At 44.2% G+C, this 13,993-nt stretch overlaps 1 protein-coding gene across 1 annotated transcript; it reads right to left on the bottom strand.

The window, feature by feature from the left end:
* Positions 1–3,832: 3,832 nt before the first annotated feature.
* Positions 3,833–13,416, bottom strand: LMOD2 (leiomodin 2). The gene is made up of 3 exons (XM_066262207.1): positions 12,989–13,416; positions 6,596–7,942; positions 3,833–4,309 (listed from the first exon to the last, which is right to left on the bottom strand). The coding sequence occupies exons 1-3, from the start codon at positions 13,259–13,261 to the stop codon at positions 4,283–4,285; spliced, it is 1,647 nt and encodes a 548-aa protein (XP_066118304.1). The 5' UTR covers positions 13,262–13,416; the 3' UTR covers positions 3,833–4,282.
* Between the last annotated feature and the right edge of the window lie 577 nt (positions 13,417–13,993).

Genomic DNA, 13,993 nt, shown 5'->3' with positions numbered 1-13,993 from the left:
AATCAACGAATAAAATTAGCAATACATGAAAAGCATATAAAATTAAATTTTTAGTGTCTATAAATAAATTTATTGATATATTAGGACACGGACACGTTCATTCATCGTGTATAGCTGCTTTCGCCCTGAGCTAGCAGAGTTGAATATTGTGACAGAGACCAAATGGCCCACAGTGTCTACATTATTTGACATCTGGCCTTTTGCAGAAGAAGTATGCTGACACTCGTTTTAGATGATCAGGTTTCCTCCCTATCTGTAACCACACAGGACTCTGAACCAACCTCTAACTCAGTTCTGGCCACATATCCTGGAAGGGATGGATATTTGCCTTAGAGTTCCCACTACTTTCAAATGGAGGACACTCTCTAATTGAACTTGGTTGATCTCACCACTGCATAGAGTTCCTCATACATGAGAGGCACTTGATAAGTACATACATGATGTATGAAGGAAAGAGTAAGCTCCCTCCATTAGAAAGTAAGTTACAGAGGCCAAGGGTTTTATCTTCTTTGTTGGCTGTGACTCCTCCTCAGTATCCAAAAGGGTATCGGAACAAGGTCCGCACTCAGAAAATATATTTGGAAGTTGTTCAGTGCACCAAAACTGGTTCTATATTTGAATTTTATAATTCTTAGGTCAATTCTTAGTCTTTTATATCAGGACATTTGATGATTGATGAAAATAAAACACTACCTCCTAAGACTCAGAAAAACAAAGGAAAAGACAGTGTTAACTTTGTCATAAAAGGAAGTAGTTAAGAGGCATTTTTTAAAGACTGTCATCTGGGAGTGTTCAGAGAGTGCAGCCACCGCCACCAGGAGCCTGCTCAGCAAGCTGGGGAGGGAGGGGAGCGAGATGACCCCCCGAGGGCGGCTGCAGAAGGCGGAGGGGGAGTCTAGCACAGCCCCTTCTCCGAGCTTACACAGTGGGTCAAGAACACCCAGGTGACCATCGACTTTCGACTATCGCAGCGACCAGAAGCACCCTGGCCACGTGAGGGCTTTTGACAGGCACTGCCACATGTTGCTAGAGAATGTGAAGGACATGTGGACCGAGGTCCTCGAGAGCAGCAAGGGCAAGAACAAGTTCAAGCCAGTCCACAAGGACACCTACGTCTCCAAAATGTTTCTGCGTAGGGATTCGGTCATTGTGCTCCTCCTGCAGAACCGCTGGTTGCTGGCAAGTAAGGGCGTCCTCCCTGTGGTCAGAACTCACTTCCCTGTCCCTTGTCCTGCAATGATCTGCCCTTTCACACACACACACACACACACACACACACACACACACACACACACGTTTGTGTGTATATATATAATTTTTTAAAGAATTTTGTAAAGAATATTCAGTATATCAAAATACAAGCATAGCAGCCTGTTGTTACCTCCTCCTGTTACTCACGCGTAGCAGCTACGACTGGGCAGGTATTAAATCAAGATCCTGCTGACACCGAGTTATTCAATACCTGTGGCAGCAAGGCCCTCAGAGCCAGTGAGACTCAGCATCTGGGCCCCATTTCAAATCGGGATGAGGTGTTCTTTAAGAGATTAATGTGCAGATGTAAATCATAGCTTAAACCCTTCAGCCAGTCTTGGACAGCCTCTTGCCCAGGGAGCTGAAAGCTCTTTATAGAGGATGAACTAATTGGCTTTCATACCGGCTCTGTGAGTCCGCAGGAGGGCTGAGCTAAGAATCTCTGTCCTGTGCTGAGTAACACCTTGCATGTTTACGGGACTGTCTTCTGAAATAACATCCTAGAAATGTTTTCCTCAATGACCGATGCACTCACTAAGTATCTGATCATACCACACTTGTCTTGTTATGGGCTTTATAATATTTCAGTTTGTAGATTGGGTGTGAGGGCCCATATCTTTATTTACATTTTGTAATGCACCTAGTAAGTGCATGCTGCTCTTTCCTGAGCCCAAAAAAGTTCCAGCAAGGCAGCCTTTTAAAATGCAAGGAAACTGGATTTGTCTCCTGATCTCTCCTGGTGAGAAGGCTGGGCCAGCCTTCCCAGACTGGAGGCCCCTCTTTCCACCCCTCACTCTGGGGGGTTGCCGCACACCCCTTTCTAAAATTCACGCATGGTTTTACTGACAGCCCAGTTTCTGAGCCACCGTTTGCTCCTCTGCTCGTCATGACAGAACTGGAAGCCGCTGCCATCTGGGAGAGCCTCATCCTTGTGCACCCGCAAGGGTCAGGAGGCAAAGGCAGGTCTGCCTGGCTTTCCATTCTAAATTCACACACACATCATGCACACACGCCTGGTAAAAACCTGCATTTTAGCTTTATTTCTTTGAACAACAACAATGGGCATGATTGTGAATACTAATCAAAAGAGGTAAACATACTGAAGTCACCACCAAGGGAAACTGAAATTGCCGCCATTGGAGGTTGAGCAGAGAGGCACAGAGGGGCAAGAGCTGTAGGGTCAGAGATAGCCCGTCTCACATGCAACCTTCCCCTCACTGAGCGGACGCTTCCTCATCTGTAAAATGGGATGATAGCACCTTTTAATGTTGTGAAAGTTCATTTCCCTGGCCAGTTGGCTCAGTGGTAGAGCGTCGGCCTGGCGTGCAGGAGTCCCGGGTTCGATTCCTGGCCAGGGCACACAGGTGAAGCACCCATCTACTTCTCCACCCCTCCCCCTCTCCTTCCTCTCTGTCTCTCTCTTCCCTTCCCGCAGCCAAGGCTCCATTGGAGCAGAGTTGGCCCGGGCACTGAGGATGGCTCTGTGGCCTCTGCCTCAGGTGCTAGAATTGCTCTGGTTGCAACAGAGCGACGCCCCAGATGGGCAGAGCATCGCCCCCTGGTAGGCATGCCGGGTGGATCCTGGCCGGGGGCACATGCGGGAGTCTGTCTGACTGCCTCCTCGTTTCCAACTTCAGAAAGTTCATGAGACAACTTAGATAATTCAGAAAATGTCACTTTCCACACAGAGTCAGGACATTGACCTCGCTCACAGACCTCTGGAACCCTCCTTAAGAAACATTCAAAGTTGTTCTTACAAACTAGGAGAATGGCAGAGCAAGAGAAATAGACTAAAAGACACAGACCCGAGAATTTTCTAGTGAAAATTGAACGTAATTTTGATTGAAGATAATCCAAAGCTTTGTATATGAAGCAAACAAGTATTGAATGGGTGGCCAAGAGGGCTTACCAAGGCCACTGTTCCACTCAGCAGGACACAAAAGAAACATTGCTAACCGTAGTGATTACAAGGGGCTTCAGAAGAGATTTATAGCTTCCAAAAAAACTGGAGTGGAGAACTACAGTGGAATGAGGGTAACCACTGGGAGGTCTTTTTGAATTCAGATCTTTCTTGAGTGTGAGGGGGTGGAGTGATACTCCATGATTACAGATTCATGTGTCCTTGTCTCTGGATGTGTGTTGTGCATGTCGACTTCACTGTGTGTGAGGGCACAAAAGGCTGAGACCTACTGGGTTTGGGCTCATCCAGGGACAGCTCAAAGGATAGCTTTAGCATCGACCACGAGATCAGTCTGAATTCAGGGGGTCTGTCTTCAGGCATTCATGAGCACCTATTTCCTGTTTACTGAGAAACTTTATTCTGAGTGTAAATTTTCTTCCAGAAAGAGTTGGTTTTAATGATAAATGACTGGAATGTGGGGGTGTCAGCTGACATTCTGGGTCTAATATCAATGCATCCAGAATGATAATAGCCAATTTGGGGTCTTTTCCTGAGTTTTTATCTTACTATCAAGAAGATTTTTTTTTAAGTTTTTAATTCCAGACATTTAGAAAGGGCTCTGGTCAAATTTTCTTGTGGGAAAAAGAAAAACAAAAAAAGGCAAATGGTAAAGAACCCAAATCCTTTTTTGGTCAGAATGTAATATTTTTAATATTTGACAATGTTACATACACACCTGAAAATGTATCAACTCACACAAAACAATTAGTTTGTTTTAAAAAAACTCAAATACTTCAATTCAAATTCATTGCGATTACAAAAATAACAGCTCATTTCATTAACTCCTTACAACTCAGTTACCAACACATCAAAGAGATAAAGAACAGCTTTAAATAAACTGCTTCCTGCCAATACAAACCTCATGACATTTAAAAAAAAACACGTTTATTTTCATATTTACAGAAGAAACATGCTGACTGTTTCTTAGCATTCCCTTTGGAATTAACGAGTGAGGTTATTTTTAAAGTCAGAGAACATTTCAAATTGAAGACCGTGTTCTAGAAACATCTCACAATGCATTTAACTCAATACCAGTGAATAAGTCTGCGTCCTCTTCTAAAGACTGTGTTTTTATCGGAGAGCTTCTGGAACTTCCACCTACAAAATAGGGGATTTTCTTTCAATAAGAAAACAACGCAAATGATAAACTGAAAAAGATCTTTCTCTAGCAGTATTCTCTGAGAGGAACTCTGATATAGGCTAACTATTGTTACGTGCGATTCAGATTTTATATTAAAAATTGGGTTTGAAGCCCCTTGCAACTCTGTGGCAGAAGTTTTGACAAGTGATAAATCTTTTCTGGAATGCAGATTAATTATACTTCATTGGTTCTCAAAATGTGCGCCAGGGCGCACTGGTGCACCCTAGAAGATTTCCAGGTGTGCCCTATGGTATCCCAGAGAAATATGTGCCTGTTGGAGACCAAAAACCCAACAGGGTTTTTGGAGTTTAGATTTTTGGGGGACAGAGGTGTGAGGAATTGGCTGTAAACTGACAGTCTGGCCAACCCCCCACCTCACTTGCCTGATAAGGTCGCAAAAGGCTGTTAAGCTCTGGTGCTGGATTGTTCACACTACCCACCATGTTCCCCGGAAAGACTGGACACGAGTTTCTTTTATCCATTGTTTGAGGTAAAGTTAAGATGATATGTATGGTGGGGGTTTTCTGCACTCAACACAATTAAGAGTAAAAAGAGAGGAATTCTTCAATGTATTGGTAAGGAAATGAGAGTTTGCTTTTCAAATATATGCCGAACATTGAAGAAATCGCTAGGACACATCAGGCTCATGTTTCTCATAAACACAAGAATGAAAAAACTTAACACATTCACGCCAAGACCTGCTGAATTTACTAAATATTACTAAGAATGTATCTACATATATAAAAAGATAATGTTTTTTAATTTTTTAACCCCTCTTTTTTTTACTAATTCTAAAAAGCATAACTCAAAAAATGTAACATAAAAATATTTTTTAATGTCAGAATAAATTTAATTTTGTTGTATTTATTTCATTTAATTACCATAAAAGCACATTTGGACTTTATATTTTTTCTTTAATATTTGACTTAGTTATTATAATATATTTCTCAGAAATTTGTATATAGTGCGCCTACAATTATTTGTAGGATTTTAAATGTGCCCTGACTTCAAAAAGTTTGAGAACCACTGTTATACTCAGTAGTGGGATTCAGCCGGTTCACACTGGTTTGGCAGAACGGACACCTAATTTTTCTTTGAGTTTGACGAACCGAATGTTAAAATGCACTTGTAATCAGGGTTCTTTCTAAGATGGAGTTTTTCAAAGATGAACCTAATATGTTCAGAGATGAGAAGTCACCTAATTGTTTCTAATATATCAAACAGAATGACTATTAGTCTAATTGGCCTACCTCTAAAGCAGGGGTCCCCAAACTTTTTACACAGGGGGCCAGTTCACTGTCCCTCAGACCATTGGAGGGCCGGACTATAAAAAAAACTATGAACAAATCCCTATGCACACTGCACATATCTTATTTTAAAGTAAAAAAAAAAACCAAACGGGAACAAATACAATATTTAAAATAAAGAACAAGCAAATTTAAATCAACAAACTGACCAGTATTTCAAGGGGAACTATGGGCCTGCTTTTGGCTAATGAGATGGTCAATGTGCTCCTCTTACTGACCACCAATGAAAGAGGTGCCCCTTCTGGAAGTGCGGCGGGGGCTGGATAAATGGCCTCAGGGGGCCGCATGCGGCCCGCGGGCCATAGTTTGGGGACCCCTGCTCTAAAGGAATAGGATTCTACTCCTACAGGATGGTCAAGGATAAATCACACAACCATTGATGCTCAGAGAAAAGCAAAGAAAATTACCAAGTAAGGACGACAATCAAAAAGCAATATAGAAATATCTTAAATAAGTTTTATTGTTTTCAGTCAGGTATTATTTAATATTTTTTTGTTGATATTTTAAAACTTTCTTATAGCATAATCTAGTTTTTGTGTGCCTCTTTATTGTTCTTAAGTATTAAATCCAGGAAATGATAAACTACCTTTCGGTATATCATTTTTTATACTTAGAACAGTCATTAGGGCAGAGAACCGGTTGTTAAATTATCTGAATCCCACCACTGATTATACTCCTTAACTTTTTTTTTTTATTACTATTACTAAGGCAATCAAGATTTTTACATGTTGGAGTGTCTTTAAATAGGCCTGGCCCTCAAAGGACCTACCAACGGTCCCCAAGCACATCTCTCAATGGAAATCTGTTCCTTAGGGACCACCTGCTCTTCCTGTGATGTGTTCCCTCTTGCATACTAAAATAGCAGTATTTTGAGAGGCGACTTTGGTACCACTGTGCCAGGGGGCCGCCCCCTTCACCTGCCCTGCGGGTACTCACCCTCCGCAGCTGTCTGATGCTGCTCCCCCGAATCTCCTCCATGAGGTTGTCATGGGTTGATCGTTGTGGGGTAGATGGTCGGGAAGTGTCTTCTGATTTCCTCTCTTGCACTGACTTCAGGGAATTTTTTATTTCCTTCAGGATATTGTTTGGCTGTTTCTTAACCTTTTTCCCTTTTTTCTTTCTCTGTCCATTTTGTAAGGCCCGCTGGGCCCTCTCCTGTTGCTTGATGACCTCCGCGATGTTCCTGGTGACGAGTTTGGCGTCCGGGAGCGGCGGCGGGGGAGGCGGAGGAGGGGGCGGCAGCCGCTGCGGAGGGGGCGGGGGCGGCGGCGGGGGCGGGGCCTGCGGGGATAGAGGCCGGCTCCGCGCCGGTTGGACTTTCTTGGGCAGTTTGGGGGATGACCTGGGAGACTGCCTGGGAGACGCAAAAGGCGAAGACCCAGGCGTTCCTCGTTGCCAGACTGCGGTCCTAAGGTTCGACCCTCCATCAGACCCCTCCTGCTGCTTCTGCTCCTGCATCCGCTTCTGCCTCTGCTTGTCCATGTTCCGCGTCAGGAGGCCCGTCATGCTCATCCTGGGCCCGGGGAGCTCGAAGTGGTAGCCCAGCCTGAGCAGCGTGGTGTTGTCGCGCAGCAGCTTGGCGATCTCCATCTCCACCTGGCTGCCCATGATGTGCCGCTGGTTGTGGAAGCGCAGCTCCGTGAGCACCGTGTTGCGCTGCAGGGCGCGCATGATGGCCAGGATGCCCTTGCCGGTGATGAAGTTGGAGTCGATGTTGACGTTGGTGATGTGCGCGTTGACCTTGAGCATCTCCGCGATGGCCATGGCCGCGCTGTCGTCGGCGTGCGTGTTGGCCAGACTGAAGGTCTTCACCACCGTGTTACCCTTGAGAGCCTCGGCGAAGCGGGTGAGGGTCTGCGAGGTGATGTTCTCGATGTTGTTCAGATTGACTTCGGTGGTGTCAGGATCATTGTTTTTAATCTTCTCTAAGGCATCCTCGATCACTGTAGGGTTTCCGCAAGGGTGAATGGCCGCCGGGGACTCTGCGTTCCTTCCACTGTGGCCATTGGTTAAATTGATGTTTTCTATTTGACTTTTAAATGTCTTTGACCTAGAGCCGTCAGAATTGACACTATCATAATTTACAGTTCCATTAATACCTTTGTCGTCTTCAATTGATCTTTCCTCTTCATGGCTGTCGTCTTCCTCCTCCTCATCCTCTTCCTCTTCTTCCTCCTCTTCCTCCTCCTCCTCCTCTTCCGTGTACACCTCCTCAGAAACCTCACTGTTACTTTCAGTAAAAATAAGCTCTTCCTCACTCTCTTCTTTGTCTTCTTCAGCCACCTAAAGACATGGTATCATCATTGTCATTCTTAAGCACATTTTTTAAATTTACAAAAGTAACATGGTTTTCAGTATATACACATACCACATCATTATGTTGTACACATAAAACAAATACATTGTTAAGTGTCAATTGTATCTCGGTAAATAAGAAAAGTAACATGTGGCATGTACAGGCAGACCCTAGGTTCTGTATTTTTGAAAATATTTAAGTATTTATATGCACAGAAAAGTAAAAATAGATACTATGTTAAGACAAACATCTGTCTAAGTTGCATTTAATAGGTAAATGTACCTGTTCCAACTTACATACAAATTCAACTTAAGAACAAACCTACAGAATCTATCTCGTTTGTAACCCAGGGACTGCCTGTAATACAAAAATATTGATATGTAGGGAGGAAAGTTTATCTCCTGGGTGACCAAGGTTAACATTACATTGCCCAACTCTCAATAGCTTTTCCTACAAATATTTTCTTTTGTTTTCTGCAGAATTCAATTTATTGAACTAAAATTTACTATCATTTTGCCATTTTGAACAAATAAGGTGAGACTTGAGCTTTGGAAAACCCTTGATAGATTTTTTATTCTTTTAACTACCTGCTCTGAACTACTTGACTAGTCTACTTACAATTTAGCAATTCCAACCCTCCATTCTGCAATCACCCTCAGCCCTCTGTCTTCGCATATTTCTAAATCCCAAACAAATGACAACAAAAATGCACAACATGCTAATGGATTCCCTTTCTTAATGTTCAAACCTTTTCCGCAAATTTGTCTCCTATAGCAGATGTGACAGGAGCCAAGTGCTCTCTGCCCAGGTCTGTCTCAGTATAGACAGAGGCAGCAGTGTCACTTGCTTCTTCACCATTTATCTACCTCTGGGGTAGAGCCTGGCAAAGGTGCTCGGAGACCCCACACCATCTGGGAGCTGCTGCTGTCCCTGTCCTTGCTACGGGGAAGGAACACTAATGCGCAGACCTTTAGTCAGAGCAGCAGCAGGTCAAAACTCGGCTCTACAAAGAAAAACTTTCAAGTCACCCTTTTCAGCAAATCAACTTGAAATCTCATGCTAGCGCCAGGTTAAATGAGATAGACTGTGGAAGACAGGAGGTGGGAAAGGTAACCACCCTTGGCTCTAACCAGACTCTAACTATAATGAGGAACAGCGGGGAACAGTAGAAAATCTTGAAGCAAGCCACTGCCTCAGACTGATGGTCTTAAATGATTTACCATGTATCAATTATGAAAGACTTTCAGGCCAACACAATTTCATTCTATCTCTGTCTTTCTTGTTTACAAGATTGTTCGAAGAAGTCCAACTGACCCCTTCTTTCTTTTTCTTGTTATCTTTGTGATTAAAAATAAATTGGAAATTGCAATGAGTTTGATTTTCCCAGGTCCTTCCCCTGGCCCCAAAACCTTGGTTCTTCTCTCTATATTGGCACAACTTTTTTTTTTACCCTGAGGGCTTGCGCTGTCTGAGGCCTGTGGAATGAGCTTTGGGTAACACTGTGCTTATCTCTGTTTGCCCAGTGGCTGTCACAAAATAGCTTCCAGTTAGCCACCTGTTTGGAGTGGCAGGCACCAAGTGATGGCCTGGGGAAGGGGTCAGCCACTCCTGGGATGGCTTGTCCAGTCTTAATTTACTCACTCTCAAGATCAGGAGGGAGAAGGACACTGTGAGTGTGTGTGTGTGTGTGTGTGTGTGTGTGTGAGCTGTTTGCATGGTTGCAGGAAAGTGACCTGTCTCAAAATTCAAGGTATACCATCTCTGATGCCAACCTTTAATTGTATTCACTTTGGTTTTTAAAGAACTTTAGGTTTTATCTGCAAGAGATGTTTTCCCCTCAAAATGTACTTCCTTCCAGAAAGCCTTCTTTGACACCCTTTGAAGCCATCCTAGCGATGTGTTCCCGTGACATTGTACTCCCCCCACCCAAAAGCACCTATTTTAATGAGTTGTCATTTTCCCAAAAGCCTTAGTAGGGTGAGGACAGTCATCATGTCTGCTTCCTTCACCTGGCACCGTGCTGAGCAAATAGCGGCGGCTCTGTAGGCATGTGTTTACTGACTAGATGTAAAACAACATTGGCTAACGGCCTCAGAGTCAGGACGAGGCCCAGGAAAAAAGCACCCATGGGGCTGGTGGGGTAAGGGGAACAATTGTCCCGTTTTCCTGGGATTGAAAATTATCCCAGGAAGCAGGAGTTTTAGTTCTAAGGTCTAGATAGTTCTAGACAACCTGAAATGGTTGGTCATCCTAGGTTGGGGGGCATCTAGGGAAAGAACACCAAAAGCGAGAAAGGTGTTTAGACAGAGGAGGTAGAAGAGGATGCAAAAAGCAATGTTCGCTTACTTTCCAAATTATTCCAGCTCTCCTGCCTGCTAGCGCTCTGGAGTTAACCCTGACCCTCTGAGAAGGGGGTGGGAAGGTGGGATGCGGCACAGAAGGGACGTGTGCAGTTTTTCCCGACACTTCCCTGGCATTGTTACCTGAACAAGGGGGTAAGAAGCTTGATTTTCGGTTCTAGTACTAGGTTTACGCACAAAGAATAGTTGACTTTTGACAAGTCGCCTCTGCAGGGGTTTGGGGGCGAGTCCCAAAGAAAATCCAGTGTAGTTGAGTGCTTCTCAAACGGTAGCGTGTGGCATAATTACAGGCAGGGCTTGCGAGACCACAGAAGCTGGGCTCCACTCCCAGAGACCCCTTATTCAGCAGGCGAGGGAGCAGAGATTGAACAGGTCTGAGAAGTTCCCAGATGATGCTGACCCTTGGGGACCCACATTTTGAGAACCATGGTCTTTGTGCTAAAAGAGCTTGGCTTGAATTTCAGTCGACTTTTTAAACTGTTGATCTCAAATGTGTTTCTTAACCTCTCAGTCTGAGTTCTCTAACATTTCAATGAAATAATGTGAGTGAACTCATTGGCACTTATGCCTGAGACCCAGCAGGTATTCAAGCGAGGGAGGCTAGAGCTTTGGTCTCCAAGGCCCCCTGCCACTATTTAGTGTAGCGTAATTTTGTGTGAACCCAGGGGGGGCAGAGGCTGCCATCCAGTAAGAATTGAACATGATATTCATAAGCTTTTCAGAGCCAATAGCCAGAAAACAAAAGACCCCCACCTCCTTCTCATGGTCCATACTGTGCTGCTCCTTACTTAGGCTGCTGTTTCCGCCCCCCACCCCCATCAGCTGCTTTGAGCTTTTTCCTGCGGTGGGAATGGATTTACACCCTCCACCAGCAAGCTTCTGCTCAGCACTCCTTGTGACTCCAGAACAGCTGGCCAGCGGGGAAAGTGTCGTGGGAGAAAAACTAACTAGCAGGGAAAGGAATCCAAGTTCATCAACACGGCAGCCTCTCTAATTGAAGTTGATAAGCCATTGGCAGGGATCAGCAAGACCTTTGGCAGGAGGAGGTGGGTTCCGTCAACAGCTGACAACAGGCTTTGCCCTTCGTTTCCCATCCATCTCAAGACATTATGACATTAAAATGCCTTTGTTGGGTTGTTGTTACAATGGCTGTCTGTCCCGAGTCTATTTTGATCTTTATATTAAGGAAACTTTCTAATAACTGTAATAAAAATGTCATATTTTATCTATTTTGACACATAGTCCCACATCAGGAAGAAAATACCCTCCTCTAAAAATCATGGTTGTGCAGAAATTGACCTCAAATCCTGGCCTGTAACGCATGTCCTTCCTGACCACCTCCCCCTCCAGCCCTTCCATGCAGGCAGCCACCGTGGCCTTGGCAGACCCTGGCCTGATCCCAGTGACCCTTCCTGCGATGATTGACATGGACAAAGCTTACACATATCTTGCCACAAATGTGGCCTACAGGCCCCATCGTCAAGATCATCTAACAGCGCCTAGATTAGTCCTGTGGAAGTCTCAGCGTTGGCTGCAGACCACTTTGGTTTAAGCCAACTCCAGCGGAGCACGGCGGTTTTAAACTATTGCTCCTGACCTGTGTGCTTCCAGAAATTCAGACATTGGTTATATTAGCGTTCTTATTGCCTTTCCTGTTTTCCCAGAGCACAGTCTTTTGAACTCCTTTTTAATGATTTCTTTGGCAAATTTAAAGCAACTGTTTACTGACCAGAGAACAAGGGTATAATATACCTGCAGTCTAATGTGAGTACATTTGCTGGCCTCAGAATCACTGTTGTAAAGTAGGAAGAAATCTCAGAGGCCATCTCCACAGGCATGCTTAACCTGAACCTTTGGGTGGGCTTTGGATGTATGTGATCATTTGGAGATTCTATGTAAAAGTTCGTGTCTGTATGCACAGTCACAGAGGCGTTTTCTTGAGGAGAGGTTCCATAACTTTCCAAAACCTCAAAGAGATTTTGATTCTCTCTCTCTCACACACACACACACACACACACACACTATTCGTTCCCACTCCCTCAGTGGACAGATGGGAGAGAGAACCCTGCAGAAGTGACTATCTATTCAAGGTTAACAACTCAGGGACAGAGAAGGGACCTGAAATACGGTCTCCTGATTCTCAGTCACACGTACTTTCTTACCATCCCACAAACTTCTTGGTGTTGGGAAAAGAATTTTTACTATTACCAGCATCACAGTCAAAGCAACCAGATTACCCACTTTTGGCTTTATAGATGAAAATTAATTCACTTAATTCAATTAATTCACTTAATTCAATTAATTCACTTAATGAATTTTTAAATGTATATATATATATACATTTAAAAATTCAGAAACAGATACTATGCCACATCCCCAATTTATAACTCAACTTAGATTTACATTTGGCAAAATAAACCTACACCTTACTTGTGCATTATTTTCTTCTCAAAGATTCCATCTTTACTCAATTATAGAACTCAAGCCAATCATTTTACATATTATGATCCATTGGGTAGCCATAGATGTTACATAACTATTTCAGCCTGAGACATTTTTCAGTAACAGGTTATAAGAAAGAGAAAGTGACAAGGACTGCATAGTTGGAGAAAACAGGTTCCCAGGTTTGGGGTGGGGGCTGGGAGCAGCGAAGGAAATGTCCAGAAAGCCTACCTTTCCAAACTCCCCCAGCCTCTCCTTCTCCAGGAGTTTTTGGGACTCCTTTTCCCAATAGGCCATCAGTGCCTCTCTGCTGAATGTGCCCGTGGGGGTTTTCTCTGTCAGACTCTTTTGTCTTAGCCCCACGGGAAGGCTGCGATCAGGCTCAATGTCTTCCAACTCCCTCTCTAGTTCCTTCAGCTCCTCGGCTGACAGGGAAGCGAGGAGTTCGTCCTCATCGATGGATTCATATTTGCTGAGTCCTCTCCGGTAGCCGAAGGTAGACATGATCCCTGCTTCGTCAGAGCCACAGGGAACTGGAAGAACCGGGCATTCAATGCAGCCCAGTGCAGGCAGGGAGGTGAGTGGGCAGGCAGGTCAGCAACTGGTGCTAGGAGTGACTGTGATAGCTTTTTAAGAGCGGTGATACAGGGCTGGGACAATGCAGAGAGCGGTGAAGGCATAGGCTGTTTTAAGCATCAGACGTCAGCTAGACATTTGAACACAAAGAATGTCACATCGGTGGTGGATGGCGGTCTCTGAACCAATGGGGATTATTAACATACTGGCCAGGGACAGATTTAGCTGAGCCCGATAGCTCATGAGGACAAGCAGGGAGTGTTTCAGATAGGGAGGGACACGGTTTTCACTTTGTAGGCAGACAACAGGGGAATAAAATTTATTTTGAAAGGAACTCGCTACCACCACTGTGGCCATGAAAAGACTCATTATGATTTTAGAGGTTGAGAACCTACTAGCATAGTCACTCTATGAGGACTTATTTAGGTTCTCCTAAACACATATTGTGGGCGGCGTGGGTGCTAGCAGATAGCTACAATAACGGCGCTTTTGATTGTTGATTGTATTTTGTAGTTTACAAAGCACTTTAGTATAATATTCTTAACCATAACAAGCCTTGTGAGATGACTAAACATTATCCTCCCTTAACAGATTTTGGCAACCAAGGCTCTGAGAGATTAAGTGAGAATTTGAAGTCAGACAGCCAGAACTTGCACAAGT

Source organism: Saccopteryx bilineata, chromosome 2, assembly GCF_036850765.1.
Source record: "Saccopteryx bilineata isolate mSacBil1 chromosome 2, mSacBil1_pri_phased_curated, whole genome shotgun sequence".
Classification (NCBI taxonomy): Eukaryota; Metazoa; Chordata; class Mammalia; order Chiroptera; family Emballonuridae; genus Saccopteryx; species Saccopteryx bilineata.
The sequence above is the reverse complement of the archived record's forward strand: the minus strand, read 5'-3'. Positions and strand labels throughout refer to the sequence as shown.

Bases quoted from the DNA above. Each gene is read 5' to 3' on its own strand.
- LMOD2 (XM_066262207.1), bottom strand. From the start codon at position 13,261: ATGTCTACCTTCGGCTACCGGAGAGGACTCAGCAAATATGAATCCATC. The intron at 7,943-12,988 runs GTAGGCTTTCTG...CCATGTCTTTAG, and splicing joins GGCTGGGGGAGTTTGGAAAG to GTGGCTGAAGAAGACAAAGA. The intron at 4,310-6,595 runs GTGAGTACCCGC...CCTATTTTGTAG, and splicing joins GCATCAGACAGCTGCGGAGG to GTGGAAGTTCCAGAAGCTCT.